The 26,260-nt window shown below is 39.8% G+C and overlaps 1 protein-coding gene across 1 annotated transcript in view; it reads right to left on the bottom strand.

Annotated features, from left to right (window-relative positions):
- Positions 1-26,260, bottom strand: part of MARCHF5 (membrane associated ring-CH-type finger 5) — a 41,634-nt gene that overhangs the window by 3,015 nt on the left and 12,359 nt on the right. Inside the window, exons 2-5 of the mRNA XM_017894708.1 lie at positions 17,704-17,859; positions 9,826-9,956; positions 1,385-1,568; positions 1,077-1,243 (exon numbers count right to left, since the gene is read on the bottom strand). Coding sequence (XP_017750197.1) covers positions 1,077-1,243; positions 1,385-1,568; positions 9,826-9,956; positions 17,704-17,719 — 498 coding nt within the window. The 5' untranslated portion in view covers positions 17,720-17,859. The remainder of the gene's footprint in view (positions 1-1,076; positions 1,244-1,384; positions 1,569-9,825; positions 9,957-17,703; positions 17,860-26,260) is intronic.

Genomic DNA, 26,260 nt, shown 5'->3' with positions numbered 1-26,260 from the left:
AGAGACTATACGCTGTTACTACAGGTAACAGAGGACAGAGATGCCTTCTCCATTATCCTTTCTGACTAGTCTTTCTTCCATGTAGTTTTACATATACTCTGATACACAAAGAAGAATGCTAGGGCACTATGTGCAGACTGCCACTGTTGGGAGCAAGAAAGGCCAAAGGGATCGTGACCAACTCAGCATTGCACTGGAGGCTATATAACCAAACAGCAAACTGTTTATCGTGAATGCAGGATGTGAGCAAACCTCACCAAAGTGTTTGCTGAGGGCCATCACTCCCTGGCACAGGGTTCCTTGAAGTTATCTACTGGGAAATCTAGTGCCTATTGTTCGAAGGATGCAGTCTTGCAAGCCTGCTGTGAACCAAACTGCTGACTGACAATTACCCAACAATCATCCCTGCTTCTCCTATTTCTTTTGCCTCATATGGAGGCTGTGTAAATTTCAGGGCCCTTGTCCACTAGAGGCAAGGTGCCCCCGACCCCTTCTTCCAAATATACTCTCGTCTTTGTCTTTTATTCCCACGTTTACCCCCTTTGTTCAGTCCCCCAAGGTCCATGCAGGTTACATGCCACCAGAGGGGAGAAGTGGAAATAACAATAATAGCAAACAACATGAGTGCTTACTATATGCTAGTACTTATACAATCCTCACAATAATCCTGATTATTACCATCATTACCATCACCATACTACAGGAACAAAAAGTCCAGACATTTGATTTAGATTTCACAGCAAGACAATTTCTGTGATGGGATTTGAACCAGGTGGTCTGGTCGTAAAGCAAAAGCTCTGCACTGTAATCCCAGTGGCAAGAGGGGCAGGTGTGATGATTCACACATACGCCAAGAGAGAAAGCACCTACAATATAGTTCCAAAAGGCCAGAACTGCTGCAGTGGTTTCTCGTGTTTTTATTTCCAATCAAGCTATTGAATGATAGTGAGGCTCAAATAGAGGCTTAATGCGTAGGAGCCACAGACTGAATATTTATACAGTTCCCCACCTTTTAAAAACAAATACACTTCATTCTCTTTTGCAAGGTAATATAAGTAATATTAAAGCCATCTTACCAAGATTGTCCTTTGTAAATTAGAGTTAACACTACTGAACATCAATTTACCAACTATTGTCGCAATAGTAGGAAAGACAAGGGCTCCACACAAGATTCGAGTAGCAGAGACATGATCTGCTAAAGGATTAGCCTCTGCTGGAATTCGAGGAACAGGACAACCAATCCCTAGAGGAAAAAAATGTAGTGCATTAGTGCTAATAAATCAGAAGAGTTAGAATATCTTCAAACATGGCTGAAAAAGCATGTTATGGTTCTTCTATAAGATCAATTTGGTACGCACTTTACAACCACAGTTCAGGGCCTTACCTGGAAATATACTATTTAAAATTTGAAGTTTATTCGAGTATTTGCGCCACAGTCTAAGCACATAGTCCTCCCAGCGAATCATCTTGCCTAATATCAGCATGACAGGAATAGTAGGAAGTCCAATTAAAAGGAATAAAGGATCAGCTCTCTCCATAACATCCAGACCTTCTTTATGACCTACAACCTGTGAAACAGATAGCATATGTTAGAATTACTTCTTTTTCAAATGAGGGGTTGCATGTTAAGCTCTATTTTTTTTTTTAATAGAAAATGTAAGCATTTCAAAAGAATACACAGAAATAAAAAGTTTAAAAAATAAGCTGGAAAGCTATCAGTCCTGATTTATTTATAAGAAATGTCTCATTCAAGGGAAAAACAAAGTTCTCAAGCCATTTCATACCACACAGGAATAAAAAAGCTTTTAAAATGGTTGACCCAGACTGATTACATTACAATAGAGGGATGGGGACCCCTGATTGTTGCTTCTATTCCTTTATTTGATTTGGTTAGACTGGGCTATGGAACTGGGATATAATTCCAAGTTCTTTTGTCTTCCAGCAAAACAATTGTTTTCCTGATCTTCCTTCTAGGAGATTAAGCATAGCCAGTCAAGAGGTAGGACTGGCCTTCAAGAGATGGCCTGAAAGCTCATTTCTCTTTGGCTCTTTCTCCTTACTTAGTGGTGTGTAAGATAGGGTGTGATGTCTCTGGCTGGCTAAGTGTTTACCCTACAGACCAAACCCTCCTTAAGTACACTTCCAAGGTCTAGAATTGAGGGACTGTAGTAGGAGATCCAGTTTTGGTTACAGATCCCAGGCATTTTTCCCAATCCAGGAACTCTAGGGTACCCTATCTATGGGGGTAATGAAGCTAATACAATCTTTTCCTTACTCTATCCTAGTCCTGGGGCTATTTCTAAATTGGTGTAGATTCCAGAAGGCAAGAAATACAAAATTGGCATTTGTGAATTTCTACCTTTTCCCCTCTCTCCAAAATCCTTTTCATTTCCACATCAATCTTGGCCTTAAATTTACCTCTTTTTGTTGCTGCTGTTTCTGAAACGGAGTCTCGCTCTGTTGCCCAGGCTGGAGTGCAGTGGTGTGATCTTGGCTCACTGCAACCTCCGGCTCCTGGATTCAAGTGATTCTTCTGCCTTAGCCTCCCAAGTAGCTGGGATTGCAGGGGCATGCCACCATGCCCGGCTAATTTTTGTATTTTTAGTAGAGATGAGGTTTTACCATGTTGGCCAGGTTGGTCTCGAACTCCTGACCTCAGGTGATATGCCCGCCTTGGCCTCCCAAAGTGCTGGGATTACAGGCGCGAGCCACCACGTCTGGCCAAAAAGGTTTTATAAAAGTGTGTGGAGAGGACCAAATTTGAGCTATGGATATAGTCCAGATTTCTACTCGGTTAATTTATCTAACTAAGATGTAATATTAAAGGGCAGGAAGCTAGCCTCTTCCTAATGGTCAATAATGTCATCGAATTTGATATTCTTCTGTGTCACCAGGTAGAACTTAACAACTTCCTATCTTGCATGTGGAAGGTGATCCTTTTGAGTTGCCCTAAAATGAAATGGTCTGGTGTATGATATTTCATAAGCCCCAATTCCATAATAGTAGCCCAGATTGTTTTACCTGTAATGATTTCCCAGGAAATATCTATCTATCTATCTATCTATCTATCTATCTATCTATCTATCTATCTATCACGGAGTTTTGGTCTTGGCATAATCTTGGCTCACTGCAACCTCCACCTCCCAAGTTCAAGTGATTCTTCTGCCTCAACCTCCCGAGTAGATAGGATTACAGGCGCACGCCACCACACTTGGCTAATTTTCATATTTTTAGTAAAAATGGGGTTTCACCACGTTAGCCAGGTTGGTCTTGAATTCCTGACCTCAGGTGATCCGCGTGCCTTGGCCCCCCAAAGTGCTGGGATTATAGGCACGAACCACTGCGCCCGGCCAGGAAATTCCTTTAAAGAAAAAAAAAGACAGGGTCTTGCTATGTTTCCCAGGTTGGCTTTGTACTCCCAGGCTCAAGCAATCTTCCCACCTCACCCTCCTGAGTAGCTGGAACTACAGATGGATGCCACCACGTCCGGCTAGGAAATTCTATTTTATATCATTAAAATTTCAATATAATGATCACTCTAAAGTTATAACTAGATATGATTAAATATTCTCAAAGTGTTAGCAAATAAATTCAGAATATTTGAAAAAAATCCTTTGTTGGGTTACATGTCCTTTTTTTGGGTTTAGAAATATAAAGGAGAGTGAATATTCAGGTATAGACTAGAGCAAGAGGAAGTTTGTTCCTCATGGGTAGCAGCAAAAATCTTATAAGGTATTTAAGAATAAGGAAACAAAAAGGAAGTAGGGGTTGGGCACTGTGACTCACAGTTGTAATCCTAGCACTTTGGGAGGCTGAGGCAGGCGGATCACCTGAGGTCAGGAGTTCGAGGCCAGCCTGGCCAACATGGTGAAACCCCGTTTCTATTAAAAATACAAGCCGGACATGGTGGTGGGCGCCTGTAATCCCAACTACTCGGGAGGCTGAAGCAGGAGAATCACTTGAACCCAAGAGGTGGAGGTTGCAGTGAGCCGAGATTGCACCAGCCTGAGCAACAAGAGTGAAACTCCATCTCAAAAAAAAAAAAAAGGAAACAGGGCAAAGAGTAAGTAAAGGTCCAGTATTTCACTTGTTACAACTAAACTGAAGAGAGATGCTCTGTGCTCAAGCAAGTTAGAAGTGGGATGAGGCTCATCATTCACACATGCATTCATTCATTCAACTGAATACTGACTTTGTGCTGGGGCTGAAATGGCAGGTTAAAGAGATGTCTTCTAGAAGTGAGAGGAAATCAAACCAAACAAGTGTGCAAATATATATACTGTGAAGAAATAAGGTAGTATAACACCTGCAGTACATTACCTGCTAAAATAATTATACTCGGGGCAATAAATGAGAATAAGCAATGGGCCTGATTTAATTTTGGCCAATACAAAGTCAGTGAACCTGTGTGTAATCACATACATCCTGCTTTCTTGTCCCAAGATTTAAAAACATTATTTTTAAGACTTTAATTCTGGGGTGAGATCCAGGAATTATATCGAATGTCTAAGAATTTGTTATCTAGGTATAAAATAAAGGCCTGGTTGGGCACAGTGGCTCACGCCTGTAATCCAAGCACTGAGGAGGCTGAGGTAGGTGGGTAGCTTGAGTCCCAGGAGTTTGAGACTGGCCTGGGAAACATGATGAAACCCTGTCTCTACAAAAAATACAAAAATTAGCAGGGCGTGGTGGTATGTGAATGTAGTCCCAGCTGCGCAGGAGGCTGAGGTGGGAGGATCACCTGAGCCCAGGGAGTTCAAGGATGCAGTGAGCCATGACTGTGCCACTGCATTCCAGCCTGGGTAACAGAGTGAGACCCTGTCTCAAAAAAAAAAAAAAAGAGAAAAGAAAGGAAAGAAAGAAAGAAAGAAAGAAAGAAAGAAAGAAAGAAAGAAAGAAAGAAAGAAAGAAAGAAAGAGAAAAACAAAAGACCTATAGAATTGTAGGTTTAGAGAAAATATTTTTTTGTTTTGTTTTCCCGCAGAAGGGCTAAAAGCTAGATCTTCATATCTAGGTAGGCCTGCAATTCATTGCTGCTGAAAGGCTAAGAGTTTTAATTAAGGTCTGAGATTTTAAAGTACTACTAGAATCCTACATTAATTAATTAATTAGAGACAGAGTCTTGCTCTGTCACCCAGGCTGGAGTGCAGTGGAGCGCTCTTGGCTCACTACAACCTCTGCCTCCCAGGTTCAAGCGATTCTCACGCCTCAGCATCCGGAGTAGCTGGGAGTACAGCCACTATGCCTAATTTTTTCTTTGTATTTTTGGTAGAGATGGGGTTTCACCACATTGGCCAGGCTGGTCTCCAACTCCTGGCCTCAAGGGTTCTGTCCGCCTCAGCTTCCCAAAGTGCTAGGATTACAGGCATGAGCTATGGCACCTGGCCAGAATCCTAATGAGAGGATGAAACAGTGATGAAATAATAGGGTTTTTAAACTCAGAATTAAGGATAAGTACTGTAATTAAGAATGGGCAAGGCTAATGGGGGTTCTCTTTACACTAGAGGCAAAAGTGGGAACTAGGCTAAATATTAAGTTTCCACTGTTCCAGGATAAAACGTTCCAGTTGCCTCTGGCACCAGGCTTCACTTAAGGAGCCAAGGGACAGAAGTCCTAATGCTTCTTCTCTGCTATGTGGCACTGGACATGTAAACTCTCTAAACCAGTAAACCAGGAATACTTTATAATAATAATAATCTACATCATAAAATTGTTGCAAGGATTAAATGCATCAGTGCTAGGTGTTCAATCCAGTGCTGGGAAAAAAAATTATTGTGTTGTCTTTTCAATAAAAATGCAAGAGGAAGGTCCTATTCAAGTTCCCTACAACTAAGAAGTATTGATTCTACGACAGGTCCATGGAGAAGGAAAGAAAATAAACGGGAAAAGAACAGTGATCCGATTCCTTAATTTGGTTTACTTGTACTGCAGGGTTGTTAAGGAACCAGAGAAAAACAATCAAGTGTTAAAAGGCAAACTCTAAATACTACTGATGGTGTATAGGTGCACGTTCTCTATCATATGTGCTCAGGAAAGTAAAAGTCATCTTCCCAATACTCTTAAATCACACAACAGTACCTACCTACTGTCATAGCTAGTCTCATTTCTGGGCTTAAAAAAAAAATCTTTTCAAGTGAGACAGTACATGTGAAGGTTATTTCTAAATAGCAACACATAATATATGTGTACTACAGTTTTTGCTTCCTTATTTCATTCTACCGATTCAAATTATTTCCTTTAAGGGTTAGTTCAAGACTTTTCTCATAATTTCAAATCAAATGATCTTTCACTCTTACTAAATTAAAATATTATTTATTTAGTCTTCTGCCCTCTTACCACATTTATTTATCTAACCTGTAACTGTTCTCCAGTGGTTTCATTTATGAACGTCTTGTCTTGGACTATATACCTTGATGTTGGGGATCAGAGTTTTCAATTTATTTGTGTTTTAACAAGTACCACCTTAACAAGTGTCCCATTAATTACCAAAATTATTTTAACATTGTGTCAGCCTAAAAGCCTTTCTTAAAAAAGAGCCATCTCACTTCTTATGGTCAATAAAGTCTTAAGAAAATCACTCAATCTCATTTGCAAAATATATATATCTATATAATGTATTTGTACATTAAATAATGTATAATCTCCTCTAAGTTTCTATGTCTTTCTCAGTCTTAGGAAATCATCCTGATCCTCCCTCCTCAGGTGACATACTAATACTCATTATTTGAACTGGTCACATAAAAAACATAAAGACTGCCGGGTGCAGTGGCTCACACCTGTAATCCCAGCACTTCAGGAGGCAGAGGCGGCAGATCATCTAAGGTCAGGAGTTCGAGACCAGCCTGACCAATATGGTGAAACCCCATCTCTACTAAAAAGACAAAATTAGCTGGGCATGGTGGCGTATGCCTGAATCCCAGCTACTTGGGAGGCTGAGGCAGAAGAATCGCTTGAACCTGGAAGGCGGAGGTTGTGGTGAGCTGAGATCATGCCACTGCACTCTAGCCTGGGCAACAAGAGCGAAACTCCGTCTCAAACAGAAAAACAAAAAACAAAAAACAAAACCACAAAGATTTATGAAACCCTTTAATGTGTTAGTTTCTGTGTAGATGCTGTAACAGGGAATACAGAAGCATAAAATGGACTTTGCTTTCAAGGAAATTACCTCCTAACAGGAAAAATAAGGCCTAAAAACAAGAAAAGTTAAATAAATAACCTATATAAGAAATGTCACTTCATCAGGACAGGACTAGCTGCCATTTGAGGAATAAAAATGTCAAGAATGTGGAGGAAGAAGGAATCACAGCAGGCAGGAGTTGCCTGTAAGTTCTGTGGAGGAAAGCTAGCTAAGCCTGGAAGGAGGGTTTAGATTTGGATAAGTATACAGAAGACTAGAAGGGCAGGTATTAGGTTGGGAGGATGACATAAGCCAAAGGACAGAAGTAAAAAACTAAACAACATAAGGATGGGTTGGAGGAGACAGCCAACAGCCCTTAAAGCAGAACGAAGTACAATTACGGAGTACCCTGCGTATCAAATCAGGCTAAAGTTCAAGTCAGTGGTTCTCAAACTTTATTCACTACACTCATGTCAAATGATGTTTCACTGTGATTCATTTCAGTAACTGTATCCACATTTTTGGGATGTCATCATCATTTTATAAGGAAGTCTCATAATACTCTGTCTCACCGTGACCATTAATGGAGTAAGCCATAAAGGTTTGACCCTGGCATAGATACATATGCAGCTCCTGGAATATTAGGTAAAATTCCATGCATTCCTTTTTTGTTCATGTAAATTCTAATTTATATTAAAGAAAAGCAAATTATATCATCTACAAACCTGTGTTCACTACTACAGAGTTACTTAGGAAACACTTAACCAATCTAGATGCTGCTCTTGAAGACTACTACTTAAGGTAATGTTGATGTTACGATGGGGAGTAAGATTTTGACGGTACTATTTTAAGAGGATTCATTTGGAAAGATGGACTGATAGAAGAACATGAAGTCAGATAAACCAAGAAGCTTCTTCAGCCATCCAGGTATGATGAAGTGACAAGAAGTCAGGTGGTAAAGATTGTGGAAAAGAAGCCACAGAAGTAAGACATATCAAAATGGAAAAACTGCTTGGATATTCAGTGGACTGAATAGAGGACTACAAAATAGAAAGACTAGGCCAGGTGTGGAGGCTCATGCTTGTGATCCCAGCACTTTGGGAAGCTGAGGTGGGAGGATCACTTGAGGCCAGGAGGTTGAGACCAGTCTGTACAACATACCAAGACCCCATCTCCACAAAAAATAAAAAATTAGCTGGGCATAGTGGTGTGTGTCCGTAGTCCCAGCTACTTGGGAGGCTGAGGCATGAGGATCATTTCAGCCCAGGAGTAAGGCTGAAGTGAGCCTTGATTGCGCCACTGTACTCCAGCCGTGGTGACAGAGTAAGACTGTTTTGCGGGGGGGCGGTTTGTGGAGAGTATTGAGGGGGGTGAAGAGTCAAACATAATTCTAAACATGTAGGATGGGCTGGGTGCAGTGGCTCACAACTGTAACTCTAGCACTTTGGGACACTTTGGGAGGCTGAGGCAGGAGGATCATTGAAGCCCAGGAGTTTGAGACCAGCCTTGGCTACATAGTGAGACCCCTCCCACCATCCTTCAAAAAAAGTAGCTTGGCGTGGTGGCACACACCCGTAGTTCCAGCTACTAGGGAAGCTAAGGTGGACAGATCACTGAACCCAGGAAGTTGAGGCTGCAGTGAGCCATGATTGTGCCACTGCATGCCAATCTGGGCTATACAGAGCAAGACCCTGTCTCAAAAAAAAAAAAAAAAAAAAAAAAAAAAAAAAAAAAAGGATATAAACTATAGATAGGAAAATAGAAACAGGAACAGAGGAATGATGATGGAGAAAAAATTTAGGTTTCAAATGGAAGAAATGACAAGTTTGATTTCAATAATTTTGAGTATGAAGTCACAAGAGATCATTGCAGCACTGGATTTGAGAAAAGAACAGGACAAAAGACCTGAACACAAAAAGAACTAAGTTGATAGCTGGAAATCTTTAAGAAGAAGGTATAAAAAGAAGAATCAAGGGTTTGGGACTAAACTTTGAAATTTATGTCTCTCTAATCTTCAGCAGCAGTTATTGATTGTAGCACTGTTTTCTTTTCTTTTAAAATTTTATTTTTGACCACTTATCCAAGTTCTGTGTAGCACTGTTTTTTTTGAGATGGAGTCTCGTTCTGTCGCCTAGGCTGGAGTGCAGTGGTGTGATCTTGGCTCACTGCAACCTCTGCCTCCCAAATTCAAGCGATTCTCCTGCCTCAGCCTCCCGAGTAGCTGGGATTGCAGGCATGCGTCACCATGCCTGCTTAATTTTTGTATTTTTAGTAGAGATGGGATTTCACCATGTTTGCCAGGCTGGTCTCGAACTCCTGACCTCAGGTGATCCGCCTGCCTTGGCCTCCCAAAGCGCTGGGATTGCAAGCTATGCAGCATTGTTTTTATAGCAAAACACTGAACTAACTAAACGTCTAACCACAAGAGACAGGTTGGTTAGTAAATCGCTGTAATTCTATAGATAGAATGTTATGCAGATTTCTGCATACTTATATGAAATGATCTCCAAGATTCACTATGAAAAAAGGGAGATACAGCTATAATATACTCCTTTTGGGTAAAGAAAAGTAGGGGAAATAACATATTTAGAAAGAACATGAGAATGTTAGTTCTTATTCAAAATAATACACTTTTAAATGTCTAACAAAAAAACATTTTAATAGATCTTCACACCAAGTAGTATCACTATATAGGTAAAATAGTGAACCTGCATCACTGTCACTGCTCCATAAGTCACAGCTGTCCAATAGATAGAGCCGACCATTATTCCTGCTGCAGCAAATGGACAGGCTTTTGAGATCAGTCTATCTGCAAGATCCAAGACGTAAACCACTGGACCTATAACACAAAGAAAAGAAGTAAAGGTTCAACACAGGGTGGACTTTTAAAATGACTAGTTTGATATTTTCTATAGATCTAAAATACCTTCCCCTCAAAAAGAGACAGGGTCTCACTTTGTCACCCAGATTATAGTGCAGTGGCATGATTATAGCTCACTATAGCCTCAAACTTCTGGGTTCAAGTGATCCTCTTGCCTTGGTCTCCCAAAATGTTGGGATTACAGGCATGAGCCACTACACTCAGCCTAAAACACTTTCATGAAATTGGACGTTTTGATGCTTTAGAAATAACTGTTATAAATTTGATGGGAACCCAGACTAGAATAGTTTAGAATTTCTCAGTCATTTGCACGAATAGCTAAATATTACTTCATAAATTCTCGCAAACAGCCTCCTCAAATTTTTATCTTTATTACTGAACCTAAACTTAGAGTCTCAAATATAGTTGCTTCTTATAAAGGAAATAGTCCTCTCACTTTCATCTCTTAATCATACTGGCCACGGTGAAATGGTCATTTCAGCTTGCTTTTCCCATCAAATTCCTGGCAACAATTAGATTCTCTCATATTTGGTAAGAATATCATTTCTCTGACTTCACTCACTGTATACCTTGATACAGTATATAAACGTAACCAGGGCCATTTTCTTGTGTTTATATAAAGCCAATTTATCTCTCTTTGATTTTCAATATGCTGTATTTAATTGAATATTATTCTCTAACAAATTTCTTTTATGATTATGAAGCCAGTTTTATAGCATTCCAACAGCTGTATGTGCCAATTGTGCTTCTATTATTATATGCTTACTCTGAAATCTGATTACTACTTCCTTCTGGAAGTTATTTGGAAACGCAGCATTTGGAGGTATTCTGACTACCACTAAGCCCAATATAATTTAGCTCCAGAATTTTCCAGAAGAATGGAAGGGTCTCAGCCCTGATTTAAAGGCCAAATATAACTGAATATCTAAGTTTATTTATTTATTTATTTATTATTTTTATTTTTTTTTTTGAGATGGAGTCTCACTCTGTCCCCCAGGCTGGAGTGCAATGGTGCAATCTTGGCTCACCGCAACCTCCACCTCTTAGGTTCAAGCAGTTTTCCTGCCTCAGCGTCCTGAGTAGCTGGGATTATAGGCGTCTGTCACCATGCCTGGCTAATTTTTGTATTTTTAGTACAGACGGGGTTTCACCATGTTGGTCAGGCGGGTCTTGAACTCTTGACCTCAGGTGATCCACCCGCCTCAGCCTCCCAAAGTGCTGGGATTACAGGTGTGAGCCATCACACCCGGCCAGCTATTTATTTATTTATTTATTTATTTATTTATTTATTTATTTATNGAAGAGTGAGAGGGTGGGCTTCCTCCCACTCAGAGAGAATGCGCTGACCCCACAGCTCGGGCTCCAGCTCCATCCAGCCTGCCCCTGCCGCAAACAGTCTTCCCAGGCAGCAGCAGCCTCTGGGAGGCAGGCACTCCGATGGTCTCTGCTGGACAGATGACAAAACTGGCACAGATGAGTTAAATTTATCTCCCAAGGTCACCCGGCTAATAAGTGGCAGACTGGTCCTTGCTCTCCCAAACCTCTAACCCCTGGCTCCCTGTGACCCCAATTCCACCTCCTTATTTATTTATTTATTTATTTATTTTTGAGACGGAATCTCACTGTGTCACCCAGCCTGGGGTACAATGGCAGGATCTCGGCTCACTGCACCCTCCGCCTCCTGGGCTCAAGTGATCCTTCTGCCTCATCCTCCCAGGTAGCTGGGATTACAGGCATGCAGCACCATGGCCAACTAATTTTTGTATTTTTAGTAGAGATGGGGTTTCACCCTGTTGGCCAGGTTGGTCTCGAACTCCTGACCTCAGGTGATCCATCCACCTCAGCCTCCCAAAGTGCTGGGATTACAGGCATGAGCCACTGCATCTGGCCCTAAGTTTATTTTTTCAATTTAATTTTTAATTGTTTTTTTTTTTGAGACAGAGTTTTGCTTTGTTGCCCAGGCTGGAGTGCAGTGGTGCAATCTCAGCTCACTGCAACCTCTACTTCCTGGGTTCAAGTGATTCTCCTGTCTCAGCCTCCCAAGTAGCTGATATTACAGGTGTGTGTGAGCCACCAAAAAAACATGAAAACGTCTTAGAAATGTATAACAATTATTACCTACCTTCTGGGAACTTATAATCTAAAGGCAGAAGCTATACACAAAAACAGTTTATTTTCTCTATACAAATAAATTAACATAGGATTCTGATGATAAAATAATTAAACAGGTAAGAACAAAGCATGCATCTGTGAAGCCTCTGATCAAGACTCCCTGCTGATCACTGGAGCCAATAATATCACTATGTCACTGTATGAAGACAGACTATACATTGTAAAGTAGAAAGAACATTAGAAGAGATGTCAAAGGAACTGTCATTTATCATACATATAACATATTTACTTATTACTGTCAAGCTCTAACTTACATAACATTTAAAACAATGATAAGGTGTCTTTCGGGACCAGAGAGATGAAACAAGTCTAATTCAGTGCACACCAACTCTACATCCTCTAATAAATAGCATTTCTTGAGGGTCTACATGAGACTGTGCGCTGTGCCACAGGCATTACGTGCATCATTATTTAATCTCAGAATATAGTGCTGAATTCTCATAACATACAAATTTGCTGGGTTAAGTTTGTAACTCCCTCAGAAAGCACAATAAAAGTCATCTTAGTCACCAAAGATCCCTCAAATGCTGGTAGTAGAAGTTAAAGACAATAGGTATATATAAAACCTCAGCACTTCAACCTTTGTATCGATTGATAATTAGATTTTTTTCTTTTTTCTTTTGAGACAGGGTCTTGCTTTGTCACCCACACTAGAGTACAGTGGCGTGCTTATGGCTCACTGCAGCCTTGACCTCCCCAGCTCAAGCGAGCCTCCCACCTCAGCGCCCCAAGTAGCTGGGACCACAGATGTGCACCACCATGCTCGGGTAATTTTATTTATTTAAATTTTTTTTTTTTTTTGGTAGAGATGGGGTCTCCTGTGTTGCCCAGGCTGGTCTGGAACTCCTAGGCTCAAGCAATCCTCCCACTTCAGTCTCCCAAAGTGCTAGGATTACAGGCATGAGCCACCATGCCTGGCCTAGAAATTTTTTAATCAGAAAACTGAAGCCATAAAAGAACATTTACCAACTCCCTCCAGCACATGTACCCATCAACCAATATCCCACCGAGCTGAAGTCAGTCCCCTCGCTTATGCACTAGATGGTCCTATCCCCTCGGTAACTCAAGGCCACAGCTCCAGCAATTCTCTCCCACTCTCCTATGTAATTTCTCCCTGCTCTTTACTGGCTCCTCATCAAACAAACATGCTATTATTTCTTCTGTGTTAAAAAAAAAATTTAAAACCAAATTTTTTCTTGAGCCTTTTTGCCCCACTGCTTCATTTCATTGCTCCCTTTGCAATGAAATTCCCCTGAAGAATTGTAGTTCTTTTTTTTTTTGAGACAGAGTCTTGCTCTTGTTGCCCAGGGTGGAGTGCAACAGCACGATCTCGGCTCACCACAACCTCTGCCTCCTGGGTTCAAGTGATTCTCCTGCCTCAGCCTCCTCAGTGGCTGGGATTACAGTCATGTGCCACCACGCCTGGTTAATTTTGTATTTTTAGTAGAGACAGTGTTTCTCCATGTTTGTCAGGTTGGTCTTGAACTCCTGACCTCAGGTGATCCGCCCGCCTCAGCCTCCTGAAGTGCTGGGATTACAGGCGTGAGCCACCGCGCCCGGCCCTCTATCTGATACTCTCCTTAGTTTTGAACCCACTTCACCAAAACTGCTTATCAAGGTCACTAACAACTTCCATTTAGCCAAATCTAATCTCAGTTTTCCTCTTCTTTGGCTTATTCTGAACTTTTATTTTTTTTTTGAGACAGAGTCTCACTCTGTCACCCAGGCAGGAGTGCAATGGCGTCATCTTGGCTCACTGCAACCTCCGCCTCCTGGGGTCAAGCAGTCCTCTTCTTCAGTCTCCCAAGTAGCTGGGACTACAGGTGTGCACCACCACGCCTGGCTAACCTCTGTATTTTTTGCAGAGATGAGGTTTTGCCACGTTGCCTAGGCTGGTCTTAAACTCTTAGGCTCAAGCGATCTGCCCACCTTGGCCTTCCAAAGTGCTGGGATTACAGGAGTGAGCCACTGGACCAAGTCGAGAACATCTCTCGTTTTTCTTTCTATCTCACTACTCATTTTCAGTCTCCTTTGCTGGTTCTTCCTCTTTTTTCCTTTTTCTTTTTAGACATGGAGTCTCACTATATTGTCCAGGCTGACTTCAAACTGCTGGCTGAAGTGATCCTCCCATCTAAGCCTCTTGAGTAGCTGAGACTACAGGTGTGTGCCACCATGCCCCTTCCTCCTCTTCTTGACCTAAGTGAAGCCCAACCTACAAACCCCTACTTCATCACACTCCCCATTTGATTACCTTGCTCTATTTTTCTTTTTCCCAAAGCACTTATCACCTAACATACCCTAATTTACCTATTAATTATATTTCCACTTACTATAACAGAGGTTGGGAAACTAGGGGCTATATGCTAAATTCAGACATCTGTCTGTTTTTGTAAATTAAGTTTTATTGGAACATGGGCACATGCAAAGTCTAAAATATTTACTATCTGGTCCTTTACAGAAAGGTTTGCTGATCTTTGCATCTGAAAATAAGCTCCAGGCCAGGCATGGTGGCTTGCGCCTGTAATCCCATCACTTTGGGAGGCCGAGGTGTGTGGATCACCTGAGGTCAGGAGTTTGAGACCAGCCTGACTAACATGGTGAAACCCATCTCTACTAAAAATACAATCAGCCAGGTGTGGTGACATGCGCCTGTAATCCCAGCTACTCAGGAGGCTGAGGCAGGAGAATGGCTACAACCCGGGAGACGGAGGTTGCAGTGAGTTGAGATGGCGCCATTGCACTCCAGCTTGGGCAACAAGAGCGAAACTCCATCTCAAAACAAAACAAAACGAAACACCAGAAAACAAAAACTCCAAAGGGAAAATGATGTTTTGATAATTGATCTATCTCAAGTTCCTATTACTCTCAATCATTTGTTGAACTGAATTATCTTGTATTTGGAACTACCTACTGATGGAGTAAAGCAATATAATTCCTTAAAAAAAAATTCAAATATTTGAATGAAAGCATAATTCCTAAAATATAACCCATGACTATTACTTTTATCTATCATGAACAGTGACAACCTACAGATGTTTGAATTGTTTTTCTTGTTTTTCCTCGGAAGATCTCAGAAGGTTCTAACCTAAGGTCAATTTTCTTCCTATATCATTGGATGTGAGTTCTTTTGTATCAGAAAAAATTTTTTTTTCATATTTCTTCTTTGGAAATTTTCTACTCATCTCTTGTGTTATAGGCAAAAGATGTACCAGATAAAATGGAGGCACAGGCTGCATTTTATAGCACCTAATTCTAGTTTTTCTGACAAAATTCTGTCTTGGCTTTTCTCTTAAGTTTACTTTGTCTAAACCTCTTAAGGCTTTTCCGGACACTAGTCTAAGATTAGCTTAATATTTAAAAGAAAAGATAAATGCCTAGTGCTAAGCATACCATTAGAATAATAAACTGCCACCCAGGGGAGGTATTTCTGAGAGCTAAAGATTATCTGGCAAGCTATTTGGTGAGTAAGAACAATCACTGAAATCTTTTGGATGACACTCCCTAATTGATACTCTTCTTATGAAGTTTATGTGCTACTAGCTCGTGACTTGGGCTCAGGGGTCGTAAACTTAGGAAAAAAGCAACAGTTACTAGATTCTTATTGCTGTCAGATTACATCACAAAAAGTTACGGGAAGTGGAAAAAGGCAAGACAGCAGCCTTTGAAAACCTTAATTCTGGTGTAGAGGAAGAACTGTAATAAATCTATCTTACAAGTTAAATATATAAGGGCGTAAGAAAGTTTCAATATTTTCAAAAGCCATTATTGAATTTTTAATGCCTTAGTGGGCCTCAACACTTAACGTTTCCAATAGCACCGTGTTTACACAATGAATGGCAACTGAAGCTTTGTATAAATATTAAGTTTAAAAAATCTATTAATTTAAAGGGTACCAGAGAAGCTTGCAATTAGCAAGGAAACTATTACTTCTTTTGTATAATAAAGAGGCTTCTGTAAAGAGAACAACTACACCCTAATATTCTGGGTAAATTCAAGTTTTCACATTTCAGATGTAAATGACATCAAAAAGTGAGCTGAGAACTACTGGGGCTTGTAAGTCTATGTCTAATAAAAAAGGAGTAATCAGTTTTGTCTGGCAGACATAGCAAACAAAAATAGATTTTTGCTGCCACTGTAATATAAATTAAAATTTATGTTTTGGCTGCTACAGGTACTCCTTGGAAGTTAAGAAGTCAATGATGCCGAGCGCGGTGGCTCACGCCTGTAATCCCAGCACTTTGGGAGGCTGAGACGGGTGGATCACGAGGTCAGGAGATCGAGACCATCCTGGCTAACACGGTGAAACCCCGTCTCTACTAAAATACAAAAAAAATTAGCCGGGCGTGGTGGCGGGCGCCTGTAGTCCCAGCTACTTAGAGGCTGAGGCAGGAGAATGTCGTGAACCCAGGAGGCAGAGCTTGCAGTGAGCCGAGATCGCGCCACTGCACTCCCGGCACTCTAGCGTGGGAGACAGAGCAAGACTCCGCCTCAAAAAAAAAAAAAAAAAAAAAAAAAAAAAGTCAATGATTGAAGGGCAGGTAGGTAATACTTAATGTTCAATATTTGCTGGCATTGCTTGTAATAACACCCAGAACTCCTAGAGGCTAGTCAAGTGAAGCTGTTGGAGTGGAGAAGAAACAAATAAATATGTAACTGGTTATGATCAATTAGTTGTAAATACCAATGCACTTGGACTGGCAGAGAAACATAATTCTATACTTTGTTGTATGAAAGTTTCTAACACAGAACATGATTTAATGAGCATAAGCAGGTACTTTACAAGACAACCTGGTATAAGTTCCTGAGAAGATAAGTTCCTTCTGTTAAGTGGCCAATAATTTATAAAAGAGATTCAACAAGCAAGACAGACTGCTCACAGAAGCCACTCAAGTTCCCATGTTTTTTCTGTTTGCTTTTTGCTTTGCATTGAACTGATTTTGACCTACTCCAAACTCAAATACCAACTTTCTTTTGAGACAGAGTCTCGCTCTATAGCACAGGCTGGAGTGCAGTGGCGTGATGTTGGCTCATGCCAACCTTTGCCTCCCGGGTTCAAGCAATTCTCCCACCTTAGCCTCCCAAGTAGCTAGGACTACAGGTACATGCCACCACACCTAGCTAATTTTTTAATTTTTAGTGGAGATGGGGTTTTGCCACGTCACCCAGGCTGGTCTAGAACTTCTGGTCTCAAATGATCCACCCACCTCGGCCTCCCAAAGTGATGGGATTACAGGCGTGAGGCACTGTACTTGGCCCTCAAATGGCAACTTTCTAAAGCTAAGACATCAACCCCATTTTCAGAGCCATCCAGAAGTGCAGAAGTTTGAGGCCACTGATAGTTTAACAATATAAACTTTGATCCTTGCTCCAAGTCTTTTTGCTACATGTGTGGAACGTCCTGTCCCTACTTTAAATCTGTATAAAAACCCAACTTCTCAGCAAAGACTAACCTAACTTGATAGAGGCTGACTACCCCACCCTGTCCATGTCCCATGAGGCTTCCTTTACATACTACCCCACAAAATACACTTACCCCTTTGCTTGTGCATAATGTTAGTACTTTATGTTCTTGTTCAATGTTTGTTCAGTTGTCTCAGTATCCTTTATGTCTGTCCATGTCAGCATCATCTTAGACTGAAAACTCCCAGGGGACAGGGGCCATGTCTGTTTAACTCGTTTTGTACAGTGCCTAGGACAGAACCATGTACAGATAGGTGCTTAAAAAATGCTTTTTAATGATGATTGGCATCACTCTCAAGGACCCTCTAGGCCACAGCTATCTTAGCACATGGTACTTGGCAGTATCGGGCACTTTGGCCTGTTCTACAAGGCACTGGAATATAATGGCACAGGACCTAGCCACAGTACTCTCTGGCCAGTACTTGACTCAATCCGTTGTTAAATGGACATTTTAAGGAAAAAAAAAAAAAAAAAGAAAAGGAAGTATTAGTTATATGGTCCCAAGCCAACAAATGTGAATTTTATTGAAGATATCAAGTAATACAACAAACTTGATTAAAAGTATGTGGGAGGCCAGGTGCGGTGGCTCACTCCTGTAATCCCAGCACTTTGGGAGGCTGAGGCAGGCAGATCACAAGGTCAAGGGATTGAGACCATCCTGGCCAACATGGTGAAACCCCATCTGTACTAAAAATAAAAAAATTAGCTGGGCATGGTGGCGCGTGCCTGTAATCCCAGCTACTTGGGAGGCTGAGATAGCAGAAACACTTGAACCCGGGAGGCAGAGGTTGCAGTGAGCCAAGATTGCGCCATTGCACTCTAGTCTGGGCAACAAGAGCGAAACTCCGTCTCAAAAAAAAAAAAAAAAAAGTATGTGGGAATCCTAATGACATAGTAAAGAGTTTTACCTCTTTCTCTAGCATTCCCCACTGTTTTAAACACTACACTTTGGAGGCTAGGTCCAAGAGCCCCAGACAAGCTTACATAAATTTCATCTTTGATTCACTGCTCTGCTGGTAGTTTGAGATTTTACCATCTTTATGTAAGAACAAACATCCTGCAAACTTACGCTGTAAGTTACTTTGCTTAATAACAAAAAGTTAATCATTAGTTTGTAAAGAAGGGATATGTTCTCGGACAACTTTTTAGATAACTAAGTTAATTATATATATTTTATTGTAGAAATGGTATCTTGCTATGTTGCCCAGGCTGGTCTCAAACTCTTGGCTTCAGGTGATTTGCGTCCCAAAGTACTGGTATCATAGGCATGAGACACCATGCCTGGTCCAAAATAGTATCTGACAAAAAAAAAAAAAAAAAAAGCCCACAGACAAACCAACTAACCCAAACAACCCTGAAGAATAAAGATTTAAGGTCAAAGCAGATGAGTGATTATATATATACATATATATGATTACATATAAGTGATTATATATACATATATGATTATATATGTGATTATATATAAAAATATATGGTACATAGCTATATATGACATATCTATATATTCATATATTACATTTCCATGTTTAATCACTGAAGATCACCACAGTAGTTCCTTATGATTACATAACTTATGCCAAAGGAAATTTTAAATTTATACTCATAAAATAATAGCCTACAGAATACTTGTGAGCTGTAAGATGAACTACTAAGTACTTATTAAGCACCTACTGTAAACACATTTTACTATGTATTAAAATAAATGTAAATTATATTTAACACACTAGCTGCTGCCCCCTAGGAGTCTACAATCTAGTTAGGGACAAACAATATACATAAAACAACTGAAAACTTTTAAGGCAAAATTAATAAAGATATGATAGTATGGTACAAACTGTACAGATGAATGTTAAGAAAATTTTAGGTAAAGATTATACAGGGGGTAAGGATACAAAGAGTTTTTAAAAATTGCTCTTTTTTTTTTTAAATAAATGAATCTTGACCTAAACTTGAAGTCTCTGATGTGAAAAGAAGGCCAATTCCAAGTGAAGAAGAAAAAGCACAGCTGAATCAAGGCAAAACCAAGCAGGCATGCTAAGAGCCTTCCAACTGGAAGTGAAAGACTTTGTTGAAAAAAATCACCACCGCCACCACCACCACCACCGCCACTGCCACCACCATCAATCATCCTTTATTAACACATAAAAACAACTGGCAGCACTATGTACATACTACATATATGCCAGTTAACTATATAACCCACTGTCTTTTTTTCTTTAAGCATATGTATACTTTTCACATTTTCCATGATGATAATATAATTGTTCTTATTAATAAGAAAAGCTGTATTTTAGACAAGAACAATGAGTTATAAACTTCAGGTAACCATCATCCTGAGGAAGGTAACCTGACATTACCACTGAATTTTCTTCTTCCCTGTATATGAGAAGATTGTGTATTAGGCTCATTAGGCTGTAACAAAACAAGGTGGGTAAGGATTAGGTTGGGTCTGCTGTGTCAACTGGAACAAAGTGCCATCTCTGGGCCTGAATTTCTGCATCTGTACAATGAAGGTGTTATGTATATCAGAGTTTTGTAAAAATTAAAACAATTCACATGAAGCGCTCAGTACTTAATGTTATGTAGTAACAATCTGTGTCCGCTATTATTTCTTCCAGTTTTAAACTGTATGGTCACCCCAAAATGGCAAACGATGTTAAACATGATAGGACAGTGGAGTAGAAGGCATAATCAAAGACAGGAGATGTCTGAGAAAAATTCTGTGGTATATAGCTCTCGAATAAAAATAAGACAATTTCAGGAAATCTTCAGGTGAGAAAAAAAGAATAGGTGCCCTTTTCCTTAAAGATCCAGGACAAGGAGCAAAGGAAGGAGTCAGTGGAGCCAAGAAATCTGGAAATGTAAAGGCAGAATGAAGACATCAAGAGAATTCAGATTCTGTAAAGAGCAGTTATCTTCCGCTCCTTTTAAAAAAAATGGTATAATTATGTTTTGGACCTGTAATTCAGCTACTTGTATTCATATACAGTGTGTACCCAGAAAGCCTCACACTGTTGAAAGATACTTCTAAAAACTAATCTACTTTTAAGACTTAGGGAGCAAGACCAAACATGATCCAGCAGTAACACAAGAAACTCTTATTCTGAAGGTATCCTAGTCATTTGCCTCATAAGAAGGTATACCAATGACGGTTACAAAAGACTAAATGAAGGGCCAGGCATGGTGGCTCATGCCTGTAATCCCAGCACTTTTGGAGGCCAAGGCGGGTGAATCACCTGAGGTCAGGAGTTCAAGACCAGCCTGGCCAAACTAGTGAAACCTCGTCTCTAATAAAAATACAAAAGTTAGCTGAGCATGGTGGTGGGAGCCTGTAATTCCAGTTACTCGGGAGGCTGAGGCAGGAGAATCGCTTGAACCTGGGAGGTGGAGGTTACAGTGAGCCGAGATTGTGCCATTGCACTCCAGCCTGGGCAACAAGAGCAAAACTCTGTCTCCAAAAAAAAAAAAAAACTAAATGAGTTCTCTAACCATAAACTTTGACAACAAAGGTTATTCAAAGACTAAATCACCATGGAATAGGACTTAGGTTTTTAAATTTTTCTTTATTTTGATAATACATAGGAACTTATATATGAAGCAAAATAAAAAAAAAAAAAAAAACATTTATCTGAAGGCTAAGTGTAAATATTACTAGAAAATTTTATTAATATGAAAAGATTATTACTTGAGTTCTTAAGTCCATATTTGTTTTTTACGTAGTGAAATAAGCCAATGATATATTTTATGAGTAGGCAGAGAAGAAATAGGTTGAGTTCATGTGAGTGACAGAAGGTCATGTGGCTAGAGGAAAACAATGCAGAGCATTTTATGGAGTAACTGATACCCTGGTATATCAGTCAAAATGTAAAACCCCCATAAAATTGAAGCCGTGAAGTTTTAAGTTTGGGGAAAATATATTTCTTACTCTATAGTACCCTTTTACGATCTAAGTATTCTTACTTTAAAATGGTTTAGCCTCCTCACTGATAAAGAAATGTGTATTAACACTACAATAAGGTATCTTTTCTTAACAGACTGGCTAAAATCTTGGTTTGCTAACACATCCTACTGGCAAAGCATGAGGAAATAGTCACACTCACATATTGCAGGTGAATATACAAATGGTTCAGTACCTGTGGAAGGAAATTTGGCAATACCCAGCAAAATTCTATGTGCAATTTACCCTCTGACTCAGCAATCTCTTCTTGATTGATAACATAAATTTTCTAAGCCAATAAATGGAGAAAGAATGAAAAAATTAGAATGACAATGTTTTGTATTAATTAATGAAACAATGGATCTAGAGGCAATGAATAATAAATTATCAATCTCTGCTAAAACCATTAGGTGGAAATGAATAGGTTAACTTTATCGAATGGATCAGGCTGATAATACCTATACACACTGATCGGTCTTACATTATGTGCCTTGTGATGTGATGAAATAAGAAGCACACAATCATATATTCCTGTAAAAAAAATATATATACAGTAACCTCACTGACAAGATGTAAACACCAGTTTACACAAAATGCAGGGGATAGGATAATATATTAAACAGCCAAGTGTTTGTAGTGTATGAGCATAACAAAGCCCAGGAAATGAGAAATTCTATCGTAAGGAAAAAAGGGAAAATGTCTAATATAACTCTAATCAGAGTTCTACAAAATGAGAATGGAAAGAATGGGGGAAAAGCAATATCTGAAGAGATAAAAGCCAAGATTTTTCAAGAATAACCACTTAGGTAGAGAAATAAAGCATAAAACTTAAAGGAAAAAGTAGGACATATAGAATGCACAATATCTGATGATAAAAATCCAACTATATCAGTATCACAATAAATGTAAAAAAGAACCCAAAAGAATTAAAAGGATGAGAAGAGATAAACAGGGCAAAATCAACATCATTGACACAGCTCACACAAAAGGGCAAAAAAAAAAAAAAAAAGTAACTTTACAGTGGAGAAATGTGGCAAACACTACAACAGCCAAATAATCAAGGTCATAGCCAAGAGGAGTATAAGGAGACATGACTAAATGTAATGTGGTATCTTGGATAAGATTCTGGAACAGAATAAAGACACGTGAATTAGATTTAGTCATGTCTCCTTACACTCCTCTTGGCTATGACAGTTTCTCAGACTTCTTTGCTTTTGATGACCTTGACAATCTTGAGGAGTACTGATCAGGTATTTTGTATAATATCCCTCAATTGGAATTTGTCTGTTTTTCTCATTATCTCTTGGAGTTAGGACTTTCAGGGAACAAGACCACAGAGGCAAAGTGCAATTTTCATTGCATCATATCAAACGTACATAATACCTACATGAATCATTACTGGTGATAATGACCTTGATTATTTGGCTGTTGTAGGGTTTACCACATTTCTACACTGTAAAGTTACTTTTTTTTTTTGCCCTTTTATGTCAGCTTTTTCAATGGTGTTGTTGACTTTGCCCTGTTTATCTCTTCTCATATGAAACTGGGATACATTCCTTTTCCATATATGGATTATTTCATAGTAAAAGAGAAAAAATACCTGAGTGGGCATTCTGCTGAGCTTTGCTCAATGCTAAGGTGGCAGATATAACTAGTTCTATGTATTGACAGCAGCATGTTGGCAAAGGCAATGGGGAAGCAGGAACTCCAATACACTGTTGGGAGATTAAATGGGTGTAATCTCTACAAAAGCCAATTATAGGATATCTATTATGTTACAAATGCACATACTTTTGACCCAGTAATTCTATTTCTAGTCATTTATCTTACAGATATATTTGCACACATGCATAAAATTATTTCCCAAAGTTGTTTATAAAAGTACTGTCTGTAACAGTAAAAGATTGGAAACAAGCCTATATGTACATCAACGGAAGACTGATTATGTAAGTAATCATACATCTATGTATGTACACAGCTGTTTTTTAAAAAAGTTCTTTATCCAGGCTATTTTTAATAGAGAGAGAGAAAAAAAGCTCTTTATACACGAATACAAAATGGTATCTACAATATACTGCTAAGAAAAAAAAAAAAGTTTAGGCAACCTTGCCCTCTAGCTTCTGATGTGTTCAAATGATAGGAGAGACCAGAACATCAGAGAGTGGTAAAAGTGTTAAAGAAAGTCTTTTCCCTGGTTCCCTCACTGCAAGTAGCTTGCATTTCTCTATGAAAGATCACAGGTCCTATTAAGGAGCTCTCTCCCTCTGCTGCAGCTCTTGTTAACAGTTCCCTTCCCTTGTACTATCAGTTTTCCATGGTTGCTAATCCCTGGGTACTTCCCTATCCCTTGCTGTTCCTTTAACTCTCACATTCATAGATTCTGTGTAAGTGTAGGGAGAGAGGGAGAGGAGAAGAATGAAGGAGAGAGAGAGAAGAAAAAGAGAAACAAACTGCAATGAAATACCAGAAATTTATAACAATGGTTGTAATTTATAACCACGTAAGAAAACTTACTTGGCTCCATGACTGGCAGACATGGTAGAAAGACTTTTCATTAAATATCCTACTGTATCTTGTGTCTTTGAATTTCTGACCGTGTCAACGCATTACTTGGGGGAAAAATATAAACTTAAACATCAAATGAGTTTTAAAAAAATTGCTTATGAGATAATGTAGTTGCTCCATCTTCTCTTTGATGTATTTGCTATTCCTTTCCATTTCCAGCAAAGCAAATACCAAGAGAAAGAAAAGGGAATAAGCAATTTGTCAGTGCTTGCATTTTTTATAGTGCTGGCTATCATTTTGCTTTTTGGCTATATACTTCTCTTTCAATTCTAGTGGTACCAACTCATAAAATTTTTGTTACTTACACATCATTTGTGTAATTTATTAACAGTATCTCAAATTAGTTCAAATTCACATTATCCCTATTAGTTCTTATGGTACTTGAAACTACTTATCCATATGTGGCCTGGTAGCTGACTCACTGAGTGACAGTAATAAGAAATTTGCCAATGTAAAATTCTGGCTCCTTGCTTTATTTGCTGGAAGCCCATGGGCTTCCATTACATAAATTTGCTGAGTGTACTTCTTATCTATAAACTGAGGACACTATCTATTATGCAGAGCTTTTGAGAGGTTTAAATAATATAGGCAAAGTGATGGACATAGTGCCTAGAATGAAACCGAGAATGGAAAAATAGGCAATAGGGGACTATTAGCAAATGATAGCTATTGATATTACCACTGATATTAAAATATTATAAAATAAAATAGTTACAACTACTAATTTTATATCCTAGATTCTCTAGGAAGGTGTCTCCCAGGAATTGGTCCTATTCATCCCCAGGGAACATCTTTCCCTTCTAAGCATTTACACTCCACTTAACATTTGAAAACCACTTTTGAGGATGGTTACTGGTAAAATTCTATATAAGAAGTTTCAGTTAATGTTTAGTTATAAGAGCAACAATAGGCCGGGCGCGGTGGCTCACGCCTGTAATCCCAGCACTTTGGGAGGCTGAGGCGGGCGGATCCCGAGGTCAGGAGACCGAGACCATCCTGGCTAACATGGTGAAACCCCGTCTCTATTAAAAAAAAAAAAAAAAAAACAAAAAAACACTAGCCGGGCGAGGTGGCAGGCGCCTGTAGTCCCAGCTACTCGGGAGGCTGAGGCAGGAGAATGGCGTAAAACCCAGGAGGCGGAGCTTGCAGTGAGCTGAGATCCGGCCACTGCACTCCAGCCTAGGGGACAGAGCCAGACTCCGTCTTAAAAAAAAAAAAAAAAAAAAAGAGCAACAATAAAATACAAGTAGCTGGGCACGGTGGCCCATGCCTGTAATCCCAGAACTTTGGGAGGCCGAGGCAGGTGGATCACTGGAGTTCAGGAGTTTGAGACCAGCCTGGCCAGCATGGTGAAACCTCATCTCTACTAAAAATACAAAAAATTAGCCAGATGTGGTGGTGCACACCTGTAATCCCAGCCACTTGGGAAGCTGAGGGAGGAGAACTGCTTAAACCTGGGAGGCGGAGGTTGCAGTGAGCCAAGATCGTGCAGCTGCAATTCAGCCTGTGCCACACAGCAAGACTCCATCTCAAATAAATAAATACATAAGTAATAAAGATGACAAAAATTTAACTTGAAAACTAAGAATTTACTCTTAATGAGATATAAGAGAGCTAAAATAGCTACACGAATATCAGTTAAGGGATTTTTAATGACAAAATTGCTATTAGAAACAAAAAAGGATATTTTATAATGGTGAAGGGACAATCCATCAGAAAGACGTAACAATTATAAACACGTGCATTCAACAGAGCCCCAAAATAAATTAAGCAAAGATGTAAGGAACCAGAGGAACAGGCAATTTAACAATAATTGGAGACTTCTATGCCCCACTCTCTCTCTCTCTTTTTTTTTTTTTTTAAGACATAAGGCCGGCCGGGCGCGGCGGCTCAAGCCTGTAATCCCAGCACTTTGGGAGGCCGAGACGGGCGGATCACAAGGTCAGGAGATCGAGACCATCCTGGCTAACACAGTGAAACCGTGTCTCTACTTAAAAAAATACAAAAAACTGGCCAGGCGACGTGGCGGGCGCCTGTAGTCCCAGCTACTGGGGAGGCTGAGGCAGGAGAATGGCGTAAACCCGGGAGGCGGAGCTTGCAGTGAGCTGAGATCCGGCCACTGCAC

Source organism: Rhinopithecus bieti, unplaced genomic scaffold, assembly GCF_001698545.2.
Source record: "Rhinopithecus bieti isolate Rb0 unplaced genomic scaffold, ASM169854v2 scaffold_25740, whole genome shotgun sequence".
Taxonomy (NCBI): domain Eukaryota; kingdom Metazoa; phylum Chordata; class Mammalia; order Primates; family Cercopithecidae; genus Rhinopithecus; species Rhinopithecus bieti.
Note: the sequence above shows the minus strand (reverse complement) of the source record. Positions and strands in the feature narration are given on the sequence as shown.